This window comes from Diaphorina citri, unplaced genomic scaffold (genome assembly GCF_000475195.1).
Source record: "Diaphorina citri unplaced genomic scaffold, Diaci psyllid genome assembly version 1.1 scaffold116, whole genome shotgun sequence".
Lineage (NCBI taxonomy): Eukaryota > Metazoa > Arthropoda > Insecta > Hemiptera > Psyllidae > Diaphorina > Diaphorina citri.
In genome coordinates, this window is record NW_007377553.1 from 19,680 (window position 1) to 40,324 (window position 20,645).

The 20,645-nt window shown below is 35.9% G+C and overlaps 1 protein-coding gene across 1 annotated transcript in view; it reads right to left on the minus strand.

Annotated features, from left to right (window-relative positions):
* LOC103524704 (homeobox protein Hox-A1-like) overlaps nt 1-20,359 on the minus strand; it is a 27,301-nt gene extending 6,942 nt beyond the window's left edge. The window contains exons 1-2 of the mRNA XM_026820032.1: nt 20,222-20,359; nt 16,339-16,701 (exon numbers count right to left, since the gene is read on the minus strand). Of these exons, the coding sequence (XP_026675833.1) occupies nt 16,339-16,675 (337 nt within the window). The 5' untranslated portion in view covers nt 16,676-16,701; nt 20,222-20,359. The remainder of the gene's footprint in view (nt 1-16,338; nt 16,702-20,221) is intronic.
* Nucleotides 20,360-20,645: the final 286 nt, after the last annotated feature.

Sequence of the window (20,645 nt, forward strand, 5' to 3'; positions counted from 1 at the left end):
AAAAAAAATACCCCCTCCCTGCCCTGATCCCTGAAACGGCCCTCCGCTCTCCCCCCCTCTCCTTCGTTACTACCCCTTCCCCTCCACTACATACCCCTCTTCTTATCTCTGCCCCGCTCCCCTCCTTCGGGTGACTTCCCACTGAATAATTGATATGGAGTTGGGCGTCTCATGATTGCCCTGTCGAAACGATATGCGCACAACACATTAATGGCGTGAAGATCAGTGGATTTGCCAAACATTGATGTGAGTCTTGCGCGTACTAGTGCGTATCCGTGTTCACGATACATCTATATATTAAATCGATTTATCTCGGATAAAAAAGTCGTAGCAGAAATAGAAAAAATCCGTTGTCCTCATACCTTCTCTAGACTTTGAAACGCAACAGGTACGCGCATCAACTGATCTATTGTGGCCATGCTTTTGTTTCCAGTTAGATCAGAAGGTCAACCTGCCGGACCGACATTTTTTGAGGCTGACTTTTGACTCTGAATTTTGATATTTCCAACTTATCGTTTCAAATACAATTTTTTCATCAGTAAATGGTTCCTTAGAATTAAATTGATCGCAAAAGCAAGATTAAACCTAGCCCCTTGACAAATGTGCCTGAAGACGTGTGAAATGTGATGTGTTCTGATCCACTCGTCCCAAATTATAGGTACATAGCTTACGATTGGACATTAAAGTGTTCAAAGGGGAGTTTTTCTTTCATTTCCTCTCATAAGTTTGAGAACCACTCTCCTATTCCATCAGATAAAGTACCCTAATTCTCCCTAACTTTAGGATCCCTGAGTTTTTCCCGAGTGACATTTGAGCCTGGTCAAACAATCAGCAAAACTTTTATACTCATAAATACCACATACTAAATTACCTACTGAATATACGTAACACACACTCTGAGTATGAATAATACCTATGCAATCTGGATGAAATGGTAGTGCACCAGGCCAAGTTTCGGTCACCCGCATAAAACATTAAGCATTTTTTGCAGTGTACAAAACTAACCTGTGTAGGTAACTTGTAATTCATCATAAATTCTTTGTGGTAGGGCTTCTTCACAACTTTTGTGGGGATCACAGCATTACTCATAAGTGCTTCTTTTATATACTATAATTCTCATCTTCTCGAATCATCAATCTTTTTACTCTGGTAATGCCGCCACTGGTCGCTACTCGATTAAAGTAGCTACCTACTCACTGAGTGCACTCGACCTCCAAGCACAGACCCGAAAAAGTTCGACCCAGCCGGGAATCGAACCGGGAACCTCGCGTGCCTACCCAGAATATTCAATTTTTTTTTTTTTTTAAGAGGTTTGACAGAGGGAACTGTAACTGCTATGGTCTTATCGTCCCGAAATCGAAGAGAGAAGGAAGACAGGATAGGAGAAAGCCAGGCGTTCCGAGAACGAACATTATCCCATCAGGATAAAATCCGCCCCGGGCGGGAATCGAACCCGCGGCCTAGCGCTTACAAGGCAGACGCACTACCAACTAAGCTAACTATTAGGCTGGCTTTCAATTCTTTAAAGAGGAATTTCCCTTTAGGAAACACTTTGAAAACCTTGTGGAAATAAAGTAAAAAGGAGGCATGAGGAGTTAGTGTGAGGAAAAGATGCAGGTAATCCGTCTTTCTGTCTGATCTAATCTGTACAAGTTTCCTTTCAACTTTCACGGGGAAAATTGAAAGAAAAAGTAGAACTGTAGAAAGATATTATTATTCTATTTTGAGAGATTTTATCCGTTTCTTCCCTTTTTTTCTTTTCCTCTTTTTTGCTTTTCCTTTTTGGGGCACGGTTGGTCCAGTGGTAACGCGCTCGCTTGCCATGCAGAAGGTCCCGGGTTCGAATCCCACCATCGACAAAAATTTGTACTCGTTTTTCGATTGCAAATATTTACGGGTTACTTTCTGGTTCTCGTGTTGACCCAGCACCTAAATGGGAAGTATTTGTCTTCTTCTCGCCCATCTGATGAGAGGCATACTACGGGATGGGCATGTTAACTCACACCGTAAATGGGAAGTATTGTGTCTCTTCTCGCCCATCTGATGAGAGGCATACTACGGGATGGGCATGCTACGACACAGACGGTAAGTAGGTATTGTGTCTCTTCTCGCCCATCTGATGAGAGGCATACTACGGGATGGGTATGCTACGACACAGACCACATGCGTCTAATGTAGCAGTTGTTTCATCGCTACGAAATAAAAAACGGCGGTGAAACACTCATCTTTTTAAACCTTAAAAAAAACCTACAAAAAAAAAAATCCTTTTTACTTTCTATTATTTTATAGGGTAGGTATACCTAATGGATTGTCATTAACTCATTATCATTACCTATGCCTATGATGTCAGGTAACTTTGTGAAACTTCATATCAACATTGAGGGAGGGATGGTATCTTAACTGCCAAGTTATCCGTGACGTTTGTGTTATTTTAGCAGGTACATGCATGGTAAGTTATTTCATACAGGTACCTATTTACTTAGGTACTGACCATTCACAGATAACACATAGGTACTTATGTAGGTAGATAACTTGAGGGCTGAACAAGTAGGTGCCCCCTACCTATCTATTTATAGCTCCTTATAACTACATTGGTTTAGGTACATACAGGTATAGCTTATACCTACATTGGTTTAGGTACACTAGGTATCCATTGATAGCTAACCGAATGGTCAATGCTTCAATGAATATCCGAATGGCGCTCGTCTTGCTGTGCGCTTAAAATGATGAACTTCATTCCAGAAGTATGAGTCAGAGAGAGAGAGAGAGGCAAAGAGAGAGAGAGAGGCAAAGAGAGAGAGAGAGAAAGAGAGAGAGAGACAGAGAGATAGAAAGAGAGAGAGAGAGAGAGAGAAAGAGAGAGAGAGAGAGAGAGAGAGAGAGAGAGAGAGAGAGAGAGAGAGAGAGCTCGAATAAAATAAGACGCATGGGCTGTCCTAAGTGTCTAACTTGTTACTCTTGTCTTTGACTGTTTCTTTATCTCTTCAGTCTCTCTACTAAAACATAACTTGAAGATGAAGAGAAGAAGAAGAAGAAGAAGAAGAAGGAGGAGAAGAAAATGGAGGGTTAGATCTTCTTGTATAACAATGGTTCATAAGATCATGGGCCATATTCAAGGAGAGATTAAAAAGAATTCTTAAATAAATATTTTTTAATAATAATTAAAATTAAAATGTATAGGTACTAAACTTATGGGCACTAAATTTGTAGGTACCCATCCCATGAGCTAACATCAGGCGATTTCCTTTATGACTTTATGACGTAGAACATTTTTTCAAAATTTCTTTAAAAGCCAAATAAATAGACCAGAGTTATCCAGCAAAAATTGGAAAAAAAAGAAAAGGAAGGAAGGAAGAAAGAAAGAAAGACAATGAAGACATAGGTAATTAGGTACCTACATACCTACAAATGTAAAAATTTCACTTCAAATCTTAGGCGCCGTTTTGTTCTGTTAACTAGGTTTGGATAAGTCCTTCTATGGGGACAGACAGACAGACCGACCGACCGACCGACAGAGTGACAGACACCGAAGCGAATACAATAGTCCGTCCCTTATACCTTTTTATTGTAATAATAAAGGAAGGACGGACTAAAAATTACCTACCTAACTTTATTTCATACAAATTTTCGACTAAATTGGAACAAAAGAAATTAATGGAACAAAACGATAAGGATTCCCGGGGAGCATGAAAAGGGTTAAGGATTTTACTCCTTTAACTTTTGCTTAATCCCCGGATATCAACTTTGTAATAAAATATTAATTTTGCCTGTCACTTATGGCTTAGCTTTTCTACAACAGGGATGATTTCAAGAATTAAGGGTTTGAGATTTTTTTTTTTCTTCTCTCAAGCTGAAGTTGGCAATGCTTTTGTGACATAGGTACAATTCTAAAAAGATTGGTGAAAAATGGGAAAGAATGTGGAAATTGATAAAGCTGTAATATGTGCTAACTATAAAGGTTGTGAAAAGTGTCTGCTTTACCAGAAAATATTTATAATATGATTAATTTTCAATGTTCTTTTGGCGTTTGTTAAGTTGCTTGAATTGCAACCTCTTGCTCAGCTTCGACAAAGCTCGGTTAAGTTTGTTCCACTTCAATTAGGTATGGATAACAAAATTAGCCGTTTTGTATGGCAATAAAATGGTCATAGGTACAACTTTAAGATCTGTCCTGAAAAGAAATTTTCTCCATCGGCTTTACATCAAATTACTTGTTGCAGTTTTGTTCTATCCTAATCGGCTCTTAATTTTTGAAACCCTTTCCTTCAATAAAGTTACTACTAGTATACTAAACTTATGGCACTAAATTTGTAGGTACCCATCCCATGAGCGTCAGGCGATTTCCTTTATGACTTTATGACGTAGAACATTTTTTCCAAATTTCTTTAATAGCGAAATAAATAGTCGAGAATTATCCAGCAAAAATGAGAAAAAAAGAAAAGGAAGGAAGAAAGAAAGAAAGAAAGAAAGACAATAAAGACATAGGTAGGTACATACTTACAAATGTAAAATTTTCACTTCAAATCTTGGGCGCCATTTTGTTCTGTTAAAAATTACCTACCTAACTTTATTTCATACAAATTTTCGACTGAATTGGAACAAAAGAAATTAATGGAACAAAACGATAAGGATTCCTGGGGAGCATGAAAAGGGTTAAGGATTTTACTCCTTTAACTTTTAAGGATTTTACTCCTTTAACTTTTGCTTAATCCCCTGGATATCAACTTTGTAATAAAATATTAATTTTGCCTGTCACTTATGGCTTAGCTTTTCTACAACAGGGATGATTTCAAGAAAGGGTTTTAGCGAAATAAATAGTCGAGAGTTATCCAGCAAAAATTAGAAAAAAAGAAAAGGAAGGAAGAAAGAAAGACATAGGTACATGGTACATACCTACAAATGTAAAATTTTCACTTCAAATCTTAGGCGCCATTTTGTTCTGTTAAAAATTACCTACCTAACTTTATTTCATACAAATTTTCGACTAAATTGGAACAAAAGAAATTAATGGAACAAAACGATAAGGATAGCATGAAAAGGGTTAAGGATTTTACTCCTTTAACTTTTGCTTAATCCTCCGGATATCAACTTTGTAATAAAATATTAATTTTGCCTGTCACTTATGGCTTAGCTTTTCTACAACAGGGATGATTTCAAGAAAGGGTTTGAGATTTTTTTTTTCTTCTCTCAAGCTGAGGTTGGCAATGCTTTTGTTACATATAGGTACAAGTGTAAAAAGATTGGTGAAAAATGGAAACGAATGTGGAAATTGATAAAGCTGTAATAGGTCCTAACTATAAAGGTTGTGAGAAGTGTCTGCTTTACCAGAAATTATTTACAATATGATTAATTTTCAATGTTCTTTTGGCGTTTGTTAAGTTGCTTGAATTGCAACCTCTTGCTCAGCCTCGACAAAGCTCGGTTAAGTTTAAAATGGAAAAGAATGAGGAAATTGATAAAGCTGTAATATAGGTCCTAACTATAAAGGTTGTGAAAATTCTCTGCTTTACCAGAAATTATTTGAATGGGTAAAAGGCAGAGTGGACTAAGTCCAAAAATCGACTTTCTGAGTTATTTAAATCATTGGAAAGAGGGTGAAAAGATCTATTTTCTATTTTAGTTGCGAACTTCACTTTTGTGTTGTATTGAAATGAGATCAAAAACAAAATGCCTAGATCTCTATTTAAACTTTGACTAGTCCTAAACTTTGACTCCATTTATCTCAAAACGCTTTTTTTGGACTTCCACTCTGCCTCATATTCATTTACAATATTCATATTGAAAATTAATCAACATTGAAAATTAATCATGATTAATTTTCAATGTTCTTTTGGCGTTTGTTAAGTTGCTTGAATTGCAACCTCTTGCTCAGCCTCGACAAAGCTCGGTTAAGTTTGTTCCACTTCAATTAGGTATGGATAACAAAATTAGCCGTATTTTGTGGAAATAAAATACTTATAGGTACAACTTTAAGATCTGCCCTGAAAAGAAATTTCCTTTGTCGGCTTTACATCAAATTACTTGTTGCAGTTTTGTTCTATCCTAATCGGCTCTTAATTTTTGAAACCCTTTCCTTCAATAAAGTTACAAAACTTTCCCCTTTCTAATGTAAATATTGCTTTCTTTTATAATTATGTAGGTAGAAATTTGGAGATAAAATCTAACCTTCAAATAGATAGTTTACCTACAGCTTGTTTCATATTTTTTATTATATAGGCTACATATTTTTCACCTGCCTCGGTGGTGTAGTGGTCTAGGCGCTCGACTGATAAACAGGAGGGCGTGGGTTCAATCCCAGCCGAGGTATGGAATTTTATCCTCAATTAATGTAAATATTGCTTTCTTTTATATGTAGGTGGAAACTTGGAGATAAAATCTAACCTTTAAATAGGTAGTTTACCTACAGCTTGTTTCATATTTTTTATTATACCTACAGTCTTAAAAAGCGAATTATTTTTTATACTGCTTAAATTTATGGAATAGGAGGACTAACGAGTCTCTTTACTCCAGAAAGAGGCCACGATTACCTACTTATTTATTATGTGGTCAAATTCTCAAACTTGTTTATTAATGACACGCATACCTCGGTTATAATTGAACTCACCACATCCCGATTAATCTCGATCATAAATTAAATAATGAACATAATTTTCTTTTGAAAATAAATAAATTGATGAAATTCCCAATTCCTAGCCTAAAATTACCGTTCTCTATGAATTTCAGGGTTCCCTCAGGACCTCATCACTTGTAAATAAATAATAGTACTTTTCAAGAAATCAAACCAGAAAGCCCACCCCAACTTGGTACCTACCTATGTATATGTACCTTCTTAAAAACATCAACAGTTATTATCAATTCACAAGGGGCACTTACAAAACCATTTTTCAAGCTTACTATTCCTTACATGGGTGATGGGTGAAACATAAATGGACAGCATTATGCAGAAAAGAACCATCCGTAAGGAGAATTGGCTTATGGATGGTTCTTTTCTGCTTAACGTTGTCCAAATTTAACATGTAGTGAAAATCCCAATGCGACTTATGTAATTCCATTGTTCGAATTGAATTCTGCCACCAAAAACTCCCAATAGGATTCAAGAATGAGGGATCCCCATTGAAAAAAAAAAAAAAAAAAAAAAAAAAAAGATCCAAAAAAAATTGTTTACACCCTTTTGAATCAATCCCTAATCCTGTGGTGTGACTCCTCGCATCCACTAATACTAAATCTAACAATGGGGTTCATGAGACACATCCACCAATAATATTCCGAACCTAACTATCTATGGTTCTCAAGGCGCATCCACTAATACTAAATCTAACAATGGGGTTCATGAGACACATCCACCAATAATATTCCGAACCTAACTATCTATGGTTCTCAAGGCGCATCCACTAATACTAAATCTAACAATGGGGTTCATGAGACACATCCACCAATAATATTCCGAACCTAACTATCTATGGTTCTCAAGGCGCATCCACTAATACTAAATCTAACAATGGGGTTCATGAGACACATCCACCAATAATATTCCGAACCTAACTATCTATGGTTCTCAAGGCGCATCCACTAATACTAAATCTAACAATGGGGTTCATGAGACACATCCACCAATAATATTCCGAACCTAACTATCTATGGTTCTCAAGGCGCATCCACTAATACTAAATCTAACAATGGGGTTCATGAGACACATCCACCAATAATATTCCGAACCTAACTATCTATGGTTCTCAAGGCACATCCACTAATACTAAATCTAACAATGGGGTTCATGAGACACATCCACCAATAATATTCCGAACCTAACTATCTATGGTTCTCAAGGCACATCCACTAATACTAAATCTAACAATGGGGTTCATGAGACACATCCACCAATAATATTCCGAACCTAACTATCTATGGTTCTCAAGGCACATCCACTAATACTAAATCTAACAATGGGGTTCATGAGACACATCCACCAATAATATTCCGAACCTAACTATCTATGGTTCTCAAGGCACATCCACTAATACTAAATCTAACAATGGGGTTCATGAGACACATCCACCACCAATTCTAATTCCACTCTCAATAAAATTACAATAACAAATTAATTACATTACCTATGTATAAGACCTAATTCAGACTGCGGGAGTAAAGGGACTTTTCGGTCTCATTCGGGCAGGATAAACAAGGTAGGTATATTCTATTCTATTTTATTCTATTAGGATTGAGGACTGAATAGTCAACCATTTCCTTAACTTTAATGTAAGAGAGAGAAAGATGTTTTTTTTCTCTCTTCCTTCTTTTTCTTGGCTGTTTCAAAATGAAATTTCTGACCCCTTCCCTTGAACAATTATTTCTTTCATCTCCCCCCCCCCCACACATCCTTTTTTCTGAGAGGGAATTTTCCCCAAAAGGGAAAATAAAATACTCTTGGAATGGAATAAAATTTTATCCTCAATTCATTGGACGGAGATGGACGAAGAGAATTTGACCACATATTAATGGAGATCTAAGGGTTTAGGTTTAGGTGGTAGAGAACGCCTCCGGCGTTAACCTCGCCTTGAAATGGTTTCCTTCCATTCAAGAGACTACTAAGTATTATCATTATTATTCTAGTTTGTAAAAAATTGTCTCGAGAAAGGGCTAATTTTTAGAGCTGTCAGTATAGGCTCTGTTAAACGGCCCTGTTTCAAATACAAAATGGAGGCTAGGGATGACAGGGTTTAGGGTTGAGAGCTGTCAATATGCATAGGGGTTTAGGGATGTATAGGGGTTAGGGGGGGAGCACTTGAAATTGTTTTAGGGGGAAGATACGCCTTAATAACGGAGATCTAAGGGTTTAGGTGGTAGAGAACGCCTCCGGCGTTAACCTCGCCTTGAAATGGTTTCCTTCCATTCAAGAAACTACTAAGTATTATCATTATTCTTCTACCTAGTTTGTAAAAAATTGTCTCGAGAAAGGGCTAATTTTGAGAGCTGTCAGTATAGGCTCTGTTAAACGGCCCTGTTTCAAATACAAAATGGAGGCTAGGGATGACAGGGTTTAGTGGTGAGAGCTGTCAATATGCATAGGGGTTTAGGGATGTATAGGGGTTAGGGGGGGAGCACTTGAAATTGTTTTAGGGGGAAGATACGCCTGACTCCCTGACAGGAGCCTGGGTTGATAACAAAAGAGGATAACGGTTGAATGGAAGTTTGGAACAGGGTGTTCAAAAAAAGGCTGGATCAGAACAGGGTGTTTAAAAACCACAGTATGCATATTGCATAAAATGTAATGCTTTGATGATTCAATGACGTTTAAGAGGTTTGATAGAGGGAACTGACTCTGCTAAGATCTTACCGTCCCGAAATCGAAGAGAGAAGGAAGACAGGATAGGAGAAAGCCCCATCCGGATACCAACCACGTGCAACGTTGTTAACTTCAGTAATCCATTGGGGCAAACATTTAAATAGTTGACAGTCATTAAGTCTTTTTAACATAAATAATGAAAAAGTAATAGCAAAATGGATGAGATTCCAAGGTATTTGATTAAGATTCCAAGGTATTTGATTATTGTCATTAAATTATTATTAATTTGATACGTAGATTTGGAGGTAGGTATCTAGGTATAATAATTTATCTGAACCTACTCACTACGCAAGCAGACATTCAATAACCAATATTCAATTAAACCCGGGTCCCGAGGTAGGACTTTATTGTTAAAACTCCTTCAATTGTGTAAATAAATGTCCAAAAAAAAAAAAAAAAAAAAAAAAACCGGGCCAAAAAAAAAAAAAAAAACAAACAAAACAAAACAAAACAAAAAAAGAACAAACAAACAAAAATATTCCCTCCGACTCTGAAATTTGTTCACCTCCCTCCCAGAAGTAGTGGCAACTAATGCCTCCCACCATTCTCAAAGCAAACACTTTAACCCCGTAGACCCCAGGACCCTGGGGGTTAGTCAAGTACCTAAATGTACTCTTCTTATACTTGTAGGTACTTAAATTGTCAAAGCAGGCTTGTCAAGTTGCAATGTTTGGGTAAATTGACGTTCGGAATAATCTTGACAGTATCTGTACCTATCTATATTACATATTACTTGTATATTATATGTACATACTTAGGTATCAATCTGAAGTGTCTGTTTTGTGGCATGTTCTGTTAGAGTGTTGTTTAGCTTAACTATACAGACTAGCGTACACCTACGTCAAAAATTATCTCTATATTATCCGAATTACTTATACCTTGTTGTTGTTTTTGTTCAAATAGCCTGTAGTAACTTCTGCGAATAATCACGTCATTGTTTACTTATTGTAGGTACCTATCTAACTAAAGTATTTACAGATGAAATTGACAGCACTTTTTGAAAGAAAAAGATGAAGAAAGTTTGGACTTTATTAGATCTTTAATTGTAGGTACATATAGATTCTAGAACATATTAGGAATATTCCTATCAAATTTCAGATTTCTAGCTGTTGAAGTTCTGGAGATAGAGCGATCAGTGTGTGAGGATCTTTTTTAAAATTGGTGGATGTGTCTTGTGAACCGTAATTTAAGCACATTTCGTATTAGTGGATGTGCCTTATGATATGAACCATTATTCTTCTTGGATAATTTATCAATTTATTTATTTTTTCATCTCACTAAATATGTAGGTAGATTACTGAATCCAATATTAATTTTTTAGATTATTTTTCTAAATATTACCTAATTTTCATCAAAATTCCAAATTTAACATACCTAACTAACAAATTTTTGTAACAATTTTGTCTGAAACATATGCTATCGTTTTGGCAACCCTCCTATTGGACAGTCCGTCAATTAATTTTATTGATTGTTTCTCTCTATACTTATGAAAAATTTAGAAAATTGAGATTCAGCCCTATGGCCTATAAGTAGGTAGGTACCTACTTCTTTAAATTACCTAATAGTCCTAATACCTATAAATCTCTCTTAAAATCCTAAATTCTTTCTCAGGCCTAGCAACCTCCGTGCCCGAGTGGGTATCACACTAGGCTTGCACGCAGGAGGTCCGGGTTCGATTCCCGGCGGGGCCGAGGTGCTTGGAGTTCGGGGTGCACTCAGCCTCGTGAGGATAATTGAGTAGCTACTTTAATCGAGTAGCGACCAGTGGCGGCATTACAAGTCGAAGAGACGAGCGATAATAAATATGATGATTGAGTAAATGAAAGACTTGTAATACTGTGATACCCACAAAGTTGTGAGAAAGCTCTCCTGCTTTACCACAAAGATAACATGATTTGATTTGATTTTTCTTTCTCACACCTATTTTACTTATTTCGCCCTTAGCATGTTCCATGTTGTGGCTGGACAAGAATTAGATTTTGTGTCAAGTTTTTGTTTTTACTTTCCTTTTTTTTCGGATTTTAAGTTCTCTCTCGGCCGAGGTATTTTCTCCGCTCATTTCCTTGTCATAAAAATTGAAATTTACATAAAGAAATATAAAAACACTCGTAAAAAGAGATAATTGTTAGATGTAGGTACCTATGTTAAGTACCACAATAAAATTAAACTCATGAAAGGGTTTCCGAACGAATAAAGTAACAAAATATGAAATCAATAACGAAATCTCACATAATTTGGCCATCTACCAACCTCATTAATGTATTGGTCAGCATGGTCTGGAACTAAGAGGTTGGTGGTTTGAGTCCAGGTCAAAACATAGAAAATTTCGATGTGTTTTCCTAAATCAATTGGTAGATGTACGTCAAGTATCACAATAAAATTAAACTTATGAAAGGGTTTCCGAACGAATAAAGTAACAAAATATGAAATCAATAACGAAATCTCACATAATTTGGCCATCATCTACCAACCTCAGTGATGTATTGGTCAGCATGGTCTGGAACTAAGAGGTTGGTGGTTTGAGTCCAGGTCAAAACATAGAAAATTTCGATGTGTTTTCCTGAATAATATGAAATCAATAATGAAATCTCACATAATTTGGCCATCATCTACCAACCTCAGTGATGTATTGGTCAGCATGGTCTGGAACTAAGAGGTTGATGGTTTGTGTCCAGGTCAAAACATAGAAAATTTCGATGTGTTTTCCTAAATTGAAATTCCAAAATTGTCAATGATGCGTCCGAATATGGCATGAATCATGAACCCCTGGGTAGTTTTCCTTCCTTGATTGTTCATGTCCAATGTCCATATTACCATGAGACCTAAAGTCTAAAGAGGCGCAGTCCATCCGCGAATGAACCATAATTCGTACAAAAAAATAATTATTTTATTTGAAAGAGAGAGAGAAAAATAATATTATTAGAACTCGTGTTTCTTTGTTGATATGTGTCACTTTTTAAAAACTTCCACTTCTGGGTAAAAAAAAATTTGATGGATTAGGACATCTTCTCTCTTTTCTCCTTGTTTAATATTTTTAAGAGAAATAACTGGGGTAAAAACGTTGTTCGAAATATTAGGAAACATTGAATATGAGAAAAATGTGCCGAGGAAAACTTACTGGAGGGGACTCGACGTTCGCAGAACGACTGTGGAGACTTTGTGGGCACTTTCAGAGAAGAATAGCGGAATATTGTCCGAGAAATGGAGGAAGGTATTCTCAAAGATCACTGTCAGCCAGTCTAATTACCTCGGAGGTTAGCGCCCGGGGCGAGCTCAATCCTAAATAGATGAGGTTCGTTCTCGGAACAGCTGGCTTTCTCCTATCCTGTCCTTTTCTCTTTGATTTTGAGACGATATAAGATCTCCGTTGTTACAGTTTCTCTCATAACTTCACTGCTTGGTTGAGAAGAATCTTTGAGGAATTCAGACCAGCACCTCAATTGTCCTCACGAAGTTGCGTTCTGAAATGCAAGATTATACTCAAATACAGTAGATAACATTCTGTCAGTCTCTTTCTCCCATACATAATTTTTTCTGGTGCTCCTTTCTAGTCTCCTTTTCTTTCTCTTTCCCCTTCCTATCTCTTTCTTCTCTTTCTCCCATTTCTTTCTCTCTTCCTGTGTCTCTCCCTTTTTCATACTGCTTCAATCAGTGTTCTATTCTCTCGCAACATATACGTATTATAGAATATACATATAATTACCTATATACCTACATATATGTATAGAATACACACATTCACTTTATAACTGACAGCAGTGACAGCATAGAATAGAGAACACAAAATGGAGGCCATCAGAGTATTCAATTGAAATATCCCCCATCAGTAATCATATTCATTGCAATGCTCTCACACTCTCCTCATTTCGACGTATGAATTTAATTTAGTCCCTAAAATACACCAGGCATGAATTTAGGTGTGGAGCCTCTGAAGAGTCGACAGAGTCCATAATCTGAGGAGTAAATTTCATTTAAATGCTGACCGTCGTATGTATGAAATCTAAAGATAAACTTAAGTTTAACTTAAGACGAACAATGTTGCCAATTTCATGTCATTTCTTGAGATAACTGGGCTAGATTGTGAAATTTGGCAAGATTTTCATTTCAAGTTAAACTTAAGTTTATCTTTAGATTTCATACATACGACGGTGAATATTTTTGTTAAGGTGTGTTCAGACATGGTCGAAAGGCCGTCGATTGACGAAGTGAATCTATGTTGTCAAGGCAGTGTGAACGGTTCAGTCGACTGTATGGACACATCTTTATATTTCATCAAAATTGGACTCCAAAAAATAAAATTCATTAGGTACCTAGGTATTGATGTTCTTCTTGAATTTATTTGTGTTAAAGCAGAGCTTTTTCACAAGTGGGTATCACAGCATTACTTAGAGCTTCCTTTGCAATCCGTTTCCACTCTATATTACATATGTATGACTTGTATATTATATTAACATACTTAGGTATCAATCTGGAGTGTCTGTTTTGTGGCATGTTCTGTTAGAGTGTTATTTAGCTACATACTAGCGTACACCTACGTCAATAATTATCTCTATGTATATTATCCGAATTACCTACCTTGTTGTTTTTTTTTTGTTCAAATAGCCTGTCGTAACTTCTGCGAATAATCACGTCATTGTTTACTTATTGTAGGTACCTATCTAACTAAAGTATTTACAGAGGAAATTGACAGCACTTTTTGAAAGAAAAAGATGAAGAAAGTTTGGACTTCATTAGATCTTTAATTGTACATCTAGGTTCTAGAACATATATTAGGAATATTCCTACCAAATTTCAGATTTCTAGCTGTTGAAGTTCTGGAGATAGAGCGATCAGTGTGTGACGATCTTTTTTTTTTTTTTTTATTTGGTGGATGTGTCTTGTGAACCGTAATTTAAGCACATTTCGTATTAGTGGATGTGCCTTATGAACCATCAATCTTCTTGGATAATTTATCAATTTATTTATTTTATTATGTCACTAAATATGTAGGTAAGTATATTACTGAATCCAATATTAATTTTTTAGATTATTTTTCTAAATATTACCTATTTTTCATCAAAATTCCAAATTTAACATACCTAACTAACAAATTTTTGTAACAATTTTGTCTGAAACATATGCTATCGTTTTGGCAACCCTCCTATTGGACAGTCCGTCAATTAATTTTATTGATTGTTTCTCTCTATACTTATGAAAAATTTAGAAAATTGAGATTCAGCCCTATGGCCTATAAGTAGGTAGGTACCTACTTCTTTAAATTACCTAATAGTCCTAATACCTATAAATCTCTCTTAAAATCCTAAATTCTTTCTCAGGCCTAGCAACCTCCGTGCCCGAGTGGGTATCACACTAGGCTTGCACGCAGGAGGTCCGGGTTCGATTCCCGGCGGGGCCGAGGTGCTTGGAGTTCGGGGTGCACTCAGCCTCGTGAGGATAATTGAGTAGCTACTTTAATCGAGTAGCGACCAGTGGCGGCATTACAAGTCGAAGAGACGAGCGATAATAAATATGATGATTGAGTAAATGAATAATAATAATAGTGCTTATTTTTACTGCTCGTATAGGACTGAAAAGTCCTTTTACTCCAGCAGTAGGCTACTACTATTATTGCGGTCAAATTCTCAAATTATATTGAGGATAATATGCCATACCTCGGCTGGGATTGAACCCACGCCCTCCTGTTTACCAGGCGAGCGCCTTGACCATTACACCACCGTGGTAGGTGATACCCCATAAAGTAGTGAGAAAGCTCTCTGCTTTACCACAAAGATAACATGATTTGATTTTTCTTTCTCACACCTATTTTGCTTATTTCGCCCTTAGCATGATACCCCATAAAGTTGTGAGAAAGCTCTCTGCTTTACCACAAAGATAACATGATTTGATTTTTCTTTCTCACACCTATTTTACTTATTTCGCCCTTAGCATGTTCCATGTTGTGGCTGGACAAGCATTAGATTTTGTGTCAAGTTTTTACTTTCCTTTTTTTTCGGATTTTTAAGTTCTTTCTCGGCCGAGGTATTTTCTCCGCTCATTTCCTTGTCATAAAAATTGAAATTTACATAAAGAAATATAAAAACACTCGTAAAAAGAGAAAGCACGCGAAGCTTTTTCTAAACCCTTGTGATTTCCAGGACATTATTTGGATATTATGAATATTTTTACAACTGTTTAGGTCGGAGAAAAAAAGTTATTAAAATCTAGGCAGGTAAATGAGTGTGTGTAGGAAGTGAATATGGATTTTTTTCATTTTTTAATAACTTGGATAGGGGTTATGTGAAAATAGTGTTATCTAATGTCTAATATTATTACTTATAGGTAGTTATTACTCCTTACTTTAGAAAAAAAAAATAATTATTATTTGTTATATAATTATAACCTATTTTCATATTATGTTCTCTTTTTCTTTTTGTATAAACTGAGTGTGTGTAGGAAGTGAATATGGATTTTTTTTTTTTTCATTTTTTAATAACTTGGATAGGGGTTATGTGAAAATAGTGTTATCTAATGTCTAATATTATTACTTAGGTATAGGTAGTTATTACTCCTTACTTTAGAAAAAAATAATTATAATTTGTTATATAATTATAACCTATTTTCATATTATGTTCTCTTTTTCTATAAAATTATTAACGGATTGACTTTTCCCCGAATTTTCTACCTACTTAAATCTTGTAAAAGTCATCTATTAAGTACCTACCTGTTTCAGATACCGAAAGAAAGGCCTAAGGTATTTCATGATTCTGACTTTTAAAGATTACTCGGAACTGCACTTCCTCAAAAGAAGGCTTGTATTTCCAATTAAGTATTATAGCTATGGTAACCAATATCTTCAATAGGTCATTTGATGTAAATATGGTATTGATGGTCTCATTTGATCTAAATATGGTATTAAAGGTCTCATTTGATGTAAATATAATATTGATGGTCTCATTCCAGCTATGGATAAATAAACAAATTATAAATGTTCAAGATTCAAGTAGGTGTCAGCTTACCTTGTGGTTTAGGAACATTTCTCTTGACTTGCATCCATTTATAAGTTGGCACGACCGTTTTGCTGCAATTACTAGCAGTACTGTTCCCTGCATGACTGCTATCATTGCTATTCCTGTTCATACTATTTCCATTACATGAACTCATAGCGGTTTGCCCCATGTCCTGATGAGTGTGTGGTGGTATGGTATGACTGGAATTATAGTAGTCGTTGTGATAGTAATTGCCCAAGTCATACTCTTCTTCCTTAATGTTAACATCGTTGTAATACTCCGTACTGTAGTCAGGATGGCAATATTCATGCACAGGTGAAATTATAGAACTGTAATGAGTTTTCATATTCGTTAGAGCTTCTTTTTCACTAACTTTGTTATATAATTATAACCTATTTTCATATTATGTTCTCTTTTTCTTTTCCTATAAAATTATTAACGGATTAACTTTTCCCCGAATTTTCTACTTAAATCTTGTAAAAGTCGTCTATTAAGTACCTACCTGTTTCAGATACCGAAAGAAAGGCCTAAGGTATTTCATGATTCTGACTTTTAAAGATTACTTGGAACTGCACTTCCTCAAAAGAAGGCTTGTATTTCCAATTATAGCTATGGTAACCATATATCTTCAATAGGTCATTTGATGTAAATATGGTATTGATGGTCTCATTTGATGTAAATATGGTATTGATGGTCTCATTCCAGCTATAGATAAATAATCAAATTATAAATGTTCAAGATTCAAGTAGGTATCAGCTTACCTTGTGGTTTAGGAACATTTCTCTTGACTTGCATCCATTTATAAGTTGGCACGACCGTTTTGCTGCAATTACTAGCAGTATATCTTCAATAGGTCATTTGATGTAAATATGGTATTGATGGTCTCATTTGATGTAAATATGGTATGATGGTCTCATTCCAGCTATAGATAAATAATCAAATTATAAATGTTCAAGATTCAAGTAGGTATCAGCTTACCTTGTGGTTTAGGAAGATGCATATTGCATAAAATGTAATGCTTTGATGATTCAATGAGGTTTAAGAGGTTTGATAGAGGGAACTGACTCTGCTAAGATCTTATCGTCCCGAAATCGAAGAGAGGAGGAAGACAGGATAGGAGAAAGCCCCATCCGGATACCAACCACGTGCAACGTTGTTAACTTCAGTGATCCATTGGGGCAAACATTTAAATAGTTGACAGTCATTAAGTCTTTTTTAACATAAATAATGAAAAAGTAATAGCAAAATGGATGAGATACCAAGGTATTTGATTATTGTCATTAAATTATTATTAATTTGATACGTAGATTTGGAGGTAGGTATCTATAATAATTTATCTGAACCTACTCACTAAGCAAGCAGACATTCAATAACCAATATTCAATTAAACCCGGGTCCACAATCTCATGTTATAAACCAGTGTTTCCCAACCTTTTCTCTACGATCGCCCCCTTTCAGAATTTGTACAGATTATCGGAACTGTGATCGCCGTGTATGGATCTTGCATGTTATTGTAAGGTATTGAGTCGTGGGTGTAGTATTGGCCATTGTATTCACTGTTGTTGTAGTAAGCCATGTTACTGTTGGATGCATTGTTACTTATTGATCCCATGTTTATGGACATTGTCATCATTTTTCACAACTGATTTGTTTTCAATTGGGCTTATTTTATCAAAGTAGATACTTAAAAGTCACTGTCACTACAAAAAGTCTACATGATTTGTTTGTAGACCCACAGGTAGGAAGTTATTAGAGAGATAAGTTTTCAAAACATCACTTTATCCACAAGATTAATTATTAATTTTTAAACTATGTCCCTAAATATTTTTGCATTAATTTGAAAACTCTACCTACGTTTTTAATAGTAAAATTCGACTCTCAGAAGGATTGTAATTTGCTTTTTTTTTATTTTATCACCTTCACAATATTTGATTAATATGATTATTGATTACATAATATTTTATCACCAAACTAATTATTATCACTCTTTCTTACACAACTTCAAGATTTCGATTTATTAATTAAGTATTTTAATCAGGAAATTAACACGACCTTATTGTTTCACCTGTCCTATCCTGTCCTTTTCTCTTCGATTTTGAGACGATAAGATCTCCGTTGTTACAGTTTCTCTCATAACTTCACTGCTTGGTTGAGAAGAATCATTTAGGATTGCAGACCAGCACCTCCATTGTCCTCACGAAGTTGCGTTCTGAAATGCAAGAGTATACTCAAATACAGTAGATAACATTCTGTCAGTCTTTTTCTCCCATATATAAATTTTGCTGGTGCTCCTTTCTGATCTCCTTTTCTTTCTCTTTCTCCCCCTTTTCTTTCTCTTTTCCTGATGTGTCTCTCCCTTTTTCATACTGCTTCAATCAGTGTTCTATTCTCTCGCAACATATACGTATTATAGAATATACATATAATTATATACGTATGTACCTATAGAATACACACATTCACTTTATAACTGACAGCAATGACAGCATAGAATAGAGAACACAAAATGGAGGCCATCAGAGTATTCAATTGAAATATCCCCCATCAGTAATCATATTCATTACAATGCTCTCACACTCTTCTCATCTCGACGTATGAATTTAATTTAGTCCCTAAAATACACCAGGCATGAGTTTAGGTGAAGTCACTGAAGAGTCGACAGAGTCCATAATCTGAGGAGTAAATTTCATTTAAATGCTGAATAGGTATTTTTGTTAAGGTGTGTTCAAACATGGTCGAAAGGCCGTCGATTGACGAAGTGAATCTATGTTGTCAAAGCCGTGTGAACGGTTCATTCGACTGTATGGACAAATGGACACATCTTTATATTTTATCAAAATTGGACACCAAAAAATAAAATTCATAAAGGTACCTAGGTATTGTTTTTTCTTGAATTTATTTGTGTTAAAGCAGAGCTTTTTCACAAGTGGGTATCACAGCATTACTTAGAGCTTCCTTTGCAATCCGTTTCCACATTACAATATTTTTTTTACACTGGTAATGCCGCCACTGGTCGCTACTCGATTAAAGTAGCTACACAATTGTCACGAGGCTGAGTGCACCCCGAACTCCAAGCACAGAGCCGAAAAAACTCGGATGAAGCCACAAGTCAGCAGCGCAGTGGTCAGATCGGTTGGCTTTGACGAAAAGGTTCGATTCGAATCCTCGGCCAGAAAGTGTCCGTAAGTTCATCGCCTGTTTGATATCCCTCTAGAAATCTCCCCTCACCAGTCAGGCGTTAAAAGCATCTGATTGAATTCAATTTATTTTCTATGTCAGGGTGCACCCCTATGGTTCCCAGAACGAAACAATGTAGGTATGGCCACCATTTGTAAACTTTCCTATCTAGCTCCCATATCCCCCTTCCCTGGATCCGAATCGGTAAGAGCTTTAGTAGTCAGGTTGTAGTTTCTTAAATATTTCTTGCCTAGGTACTACTTTTCTACAATCGAATTTAGTTCAGGCATTACAATTGAATCTAGGTAGGTGTTATAGGAAGTTGACAGTAAAAATCTAACCAATAATTTTTGAATGCCCATTTCATTTGTTGATTTCATAATTTTCTACAAATTTCAACGGTTAAGGTGACACATCCACCAATTTCGACATTACTTTAATGGTAAAACGGACACATCCACTGATTTCGATACCTATCTAATTATCTACACCAGAGGTTCTCAACCGGTGGTACGCGTACCACTGGTGGTACGCGGATACATTTTAGGTGGTACGCACTACGCAGTCATATAAGTGCCCAAGTCATACTCTTCTTCCTTGATGTTAACATCGTTGTAATACTCCGTACTATAGTCAGGATGGCAATATTCATGCACAGGTGAAATTATAGAACTGTAATGAGTTTTCATATTCGTTAGAGCTTCTTTTTCACTAACTTTGTCACTTTTCCTAGGTTTGGCCACGTCATTGTTGAAACCGTAATACTCTCTGTCATATTGGATGAACTCTTCACATTTGTCATGGTCAGTACTCTTGTCTAGTTCGGCACAAGGATTTGTTTCTTTGATAATAGTTCTCCGTAAGAAACTAAAAAAATCGTGATTTTATTATTGAACGAATCAAGAAACATCATTTAAAAAAAAAATGTCGTAAGTGGGTCTCGATCTTGCAACCTCCACCTTGCTAGCCATATATAAATATAAGGTGGTACGTCAAAATCTCTGATTCCTGATGAGTGTGTGGTGGTATGGTATGACTGGAATTATAGTAGTCGTTGTGATAGTATGTGCCCAAGTCATACTCTTCTTCCTTGATGTTAACATCGTTGTAATACTCCGTACTATAGTCAGGATGGCAAT